We start from the raw sequence: 3253 nt of genomic DNA on the forward strand, positions 1-3253 counted from the left end.
AAAAAAAAAAAAAACTATAGTGTCCTAATGATTCTCGGAGGAAATTGATAAAGACTGTAATATGGATGATATTAGGATATTAAAAGAGACCATTAGGGACGATGACCCAGTGAGTTATGAGTTAACTTCATCGATGAGTTAAAACAGAGTGTCCGATTCACGTGGGTCTTAGGTTCGTTTTTTTTTTTTTTTTTTTTGAAACTTTTTTTTTTTTTTTTTTTTTTTTGAAACTTGGGTCCTGGAGGTCTCACGTTCGGATCACACTATGGGGGAATCGGTGTCTCCAACGAGGGAATGGAACTACAGAACGTACCAGTAAAGGAGGTCTCAGGGTGTGTCCCGGTAGGGACGTGTCAATTGGTTGTACATGTGGCCGGGTGTGGATAGGTATCGGCCGACGTCTCGTAAGGCTTACAAGAGCATCAGGAAACTCTATAGGTTGCTATGTATGAGCTACTTGGCCTATTTGAACCCTAAACCTGTGCGAAAAAACTAAAGGAGGACTCGAACGTCTTCAAAGAAGAGGCAGAGCACGTTGCTTACCACTGTACCCGTGGAAGCGAACGACGAAGTTAACCGATGTACGAACGGTACGGTTGACTTTGGGTGGACAATATGGCCCACTTATTATTTTTATTTTACCACCAGAAAATTAACTGTATTATACTTCATATTTGTTATATTACCAAATGGTTGAATTTATAAGAATACGTTTAACACAAGTATATTTCAGTTCATTTCAATCACGTTGAATCAGGACACGTTCTTCTCAAGAAGTACAATTATCCATAAATGTATCATTATTTGTTAAAGCCTTTAACTGAACAGAAAAATTGGTATTGCATGTAAAAAAAAAAAAAAAAAAAAGAATTTTATGAAAGATTCCCTTTTACCTTATTGGACGGATCTTTGGATGGATGTCATTTTTTTTTTTTTTTTTTTTTTTTTTTATGATTGGTCTTGGTATCAAACGGACTATACAACAACACAAATAGTGTCGAGACCTTTTGTGGTGTGGCCTTTTCGAAGGAGTGATTATTTCTCGTTGTTACTTTTACCAACTGGGCACTGTTTGTGCCTAAAGGTTTTCAGATACGTGTACTATGGGACTGACCGAGAAACTGATGGGACTTTATATATATGTTTCCCTTTACTTAATCTTAGTGTATTCTTATCTCCCGTCAGGTCGTTTTACCAAGGCGTGCTTCCCTTTTACTAAAAATAAAAAGAAAATTAGTCGACTTTTCGGAACTACCAAAAGAAGAAATAATATGTGATCATCTGATTATATTGAACGGATTGATTGATGCTACCCTCTATAGTAGATCCTGTAGATCCATTTTTTGGAGATCAAATGTTTTGGGAAGACCATTAATACGTCTTCTAGTGTAGAGTCGACTTTTCTTTTCTGAGGAAAACATAAATTGGATTGGGATATACATATGTGTGATTAGTGACGAGATTAGGACTTTTGAGGAAGAACGCAAATTGGACATATTTTTTTTGTCCAGGTGACGAGCAAACCACGTAAAGAGTAGAAAAAACCCATCGTTATAAGGTGCTTGCACTGAAGACGTGGTTCATGACACTCTTCCACATTCATGATAAAGTGTGTCATGTTCCATATGACTTCTTGACCATTTGAAATGGACAACTAGCCATGTCGGTCATCCCGTGGTTTCTACAACTTTAACACGTTCAACACAGATTTAGTCGTGGATAATAAAAATTAACTACTGATTCCTTGGTCCGTTGTTAAAAACCATCCCACTTGATCGACTTTATCCAGGAACCGTTTAGTCAATTGTTCCTACATTATTGGTTAGTTACAGTTGATAAATCCCTGTTAATGAGTGATTAACGTGAACGTCAGGTAAACAACGAAATAGTCAAATAAGTAGAAACTTATTTGTGAAGAAGCTCTCAGCTTCACCACAAATAAATCATGATTTAGATAGACATCAAGATAATGATTCTGCACAAATGACTCACAGTAATGTAATATCCTCAAATACCTTGAAAAACCAAGAAGTAAAAGAAGAAAAAACAAGGTTATGATTATGACTAGACACTCTTGTAGTTTTCTTCATCTTCATTGTCTTGGAACTTAGAGTAATGTTATGGCTTTGTAATAATTTATTTTCCTCTATATGTTTCTGAAAGAAAAAAAAATGCAAATTACCTAAGTAACTTGTAAGAAATTGCATATTCATTCACCTGTTGAAGCATGAATAAATATTATTTTGACCACCTATAGTCCTATACCTAAGTACCTACCATTATTTACTGAGGTACCTATTTTAATGTTTTTTTTTTTTTTTTTTTTTTTTTTTTTGAGTGTTTCAACTATTATGTTTTCATAATGGTCCTATCGAAATTTTCGTGTCCTGCACGTTTTTTCTTTTTCTTCTTCTTCATCTTCTTCTGCTTCTTCTTGGTCGGAAAGTCATTTGAAAGATTGAAAGTCCACAAGGATAGCTTTTATAATATTGTAAAAAAAAAAAAAAAAACCAGGTTTTTCTCTTTACTCTGGTAATGCCGCCACTGGTCGCTACTCGATTAAAGGAGCTACTCAATTGTCCTCACGAGGCTGAGTGCATCCCAAACTCCAAGCACAGAGCCGAAAAAACCTCGGCCCCGCCGGGAATCGAACACGGACCTCCTGCGTGCAAGCCTTGTGTGATACCCACTCGGCCACGGAGGCTGCTCCAATTAATTTTAATTCATCCAATAATTCAATCTTTTTGTTTGATTTTCCCTTAGACTGTGATTGATCTCAACCTCTACGGCACAATTCACATGACCAAGGCCCTAGTCGAGGGTATGAAACAGCGGGGCCGCGGTTGTATCGTGATTACAGCCTCGCAGGCCGCTAACCTCGGTATCTACGGCCTCGCCGCCTACACGAGTTCCAAGTTTGCATTGAAAGGATTCGCTGAGGCTATGTACATGGAGGTAAGACTCTATCCTCTTCTTCACCTTTTCCCGTGTACAGACGGGGTCGGCGTTTTTCGTCAGCCCTAACTATAGTAATTGCTTTGGGCTGACATTTGGTTTTGGCTACAAATTTTACGAGTGGATGATGCCCTTTGCACTCAACCTTTGCTATTTCTTTAGCAAGGGGAAATTCAGGCTGGTATCCTCCCTGTTTAACTTCCCCCAGCCAGACCACAGATAAGGCTCTATCAAGTTAGCTTAATTATTTCGATTGTTTAAGATGGTTAAAGTTCATTAACATCATTCATTTAGTTTA

General features: G+C 37.6%; 1 protein-coding gene across 1 annotated transcript in view; it reads left to right on the top strand.

The window, feature by feature from the left end:
- The window catches only part of LOC103523111 (3-ketodihydrosphingosine reductase-like), a gene marked incomplete at its 3' end in the record, with an annotated part of 10200 nt that extends 7245 nt beyond the window's left edge, over positions 1 to 2955 (top strand). Inside the window, exon 2 of the mRNA XM_008488180.3 lies at positions 2764 to 2955. Within this exon, the coding sequence (XP_008486402.2) occupies positions 2764 to 2955 (192 nt within the window). The remainder of the gene's footprint in view (positions 1 to 2763) is intronic.
- Positions 2956 to 3253: the final 298 nt, after the last annotated feature.

Source organism: Diaphorina citri, unplaced genomic scaffold, assembly GCF_000475195.1.
Source record: "Diaphorina citri unplaced genomic scaffold, Diaci psyllid genome assembly version 1.1 scaffold15472, whole genome shotgun sequence".
Classification (NCBI taxonomy): Eukaryota; Metazoa; Arthropoda; class Insecta; order Hemiptera; family Psyllidae; genus Diaphorina; species Diaphorina citri.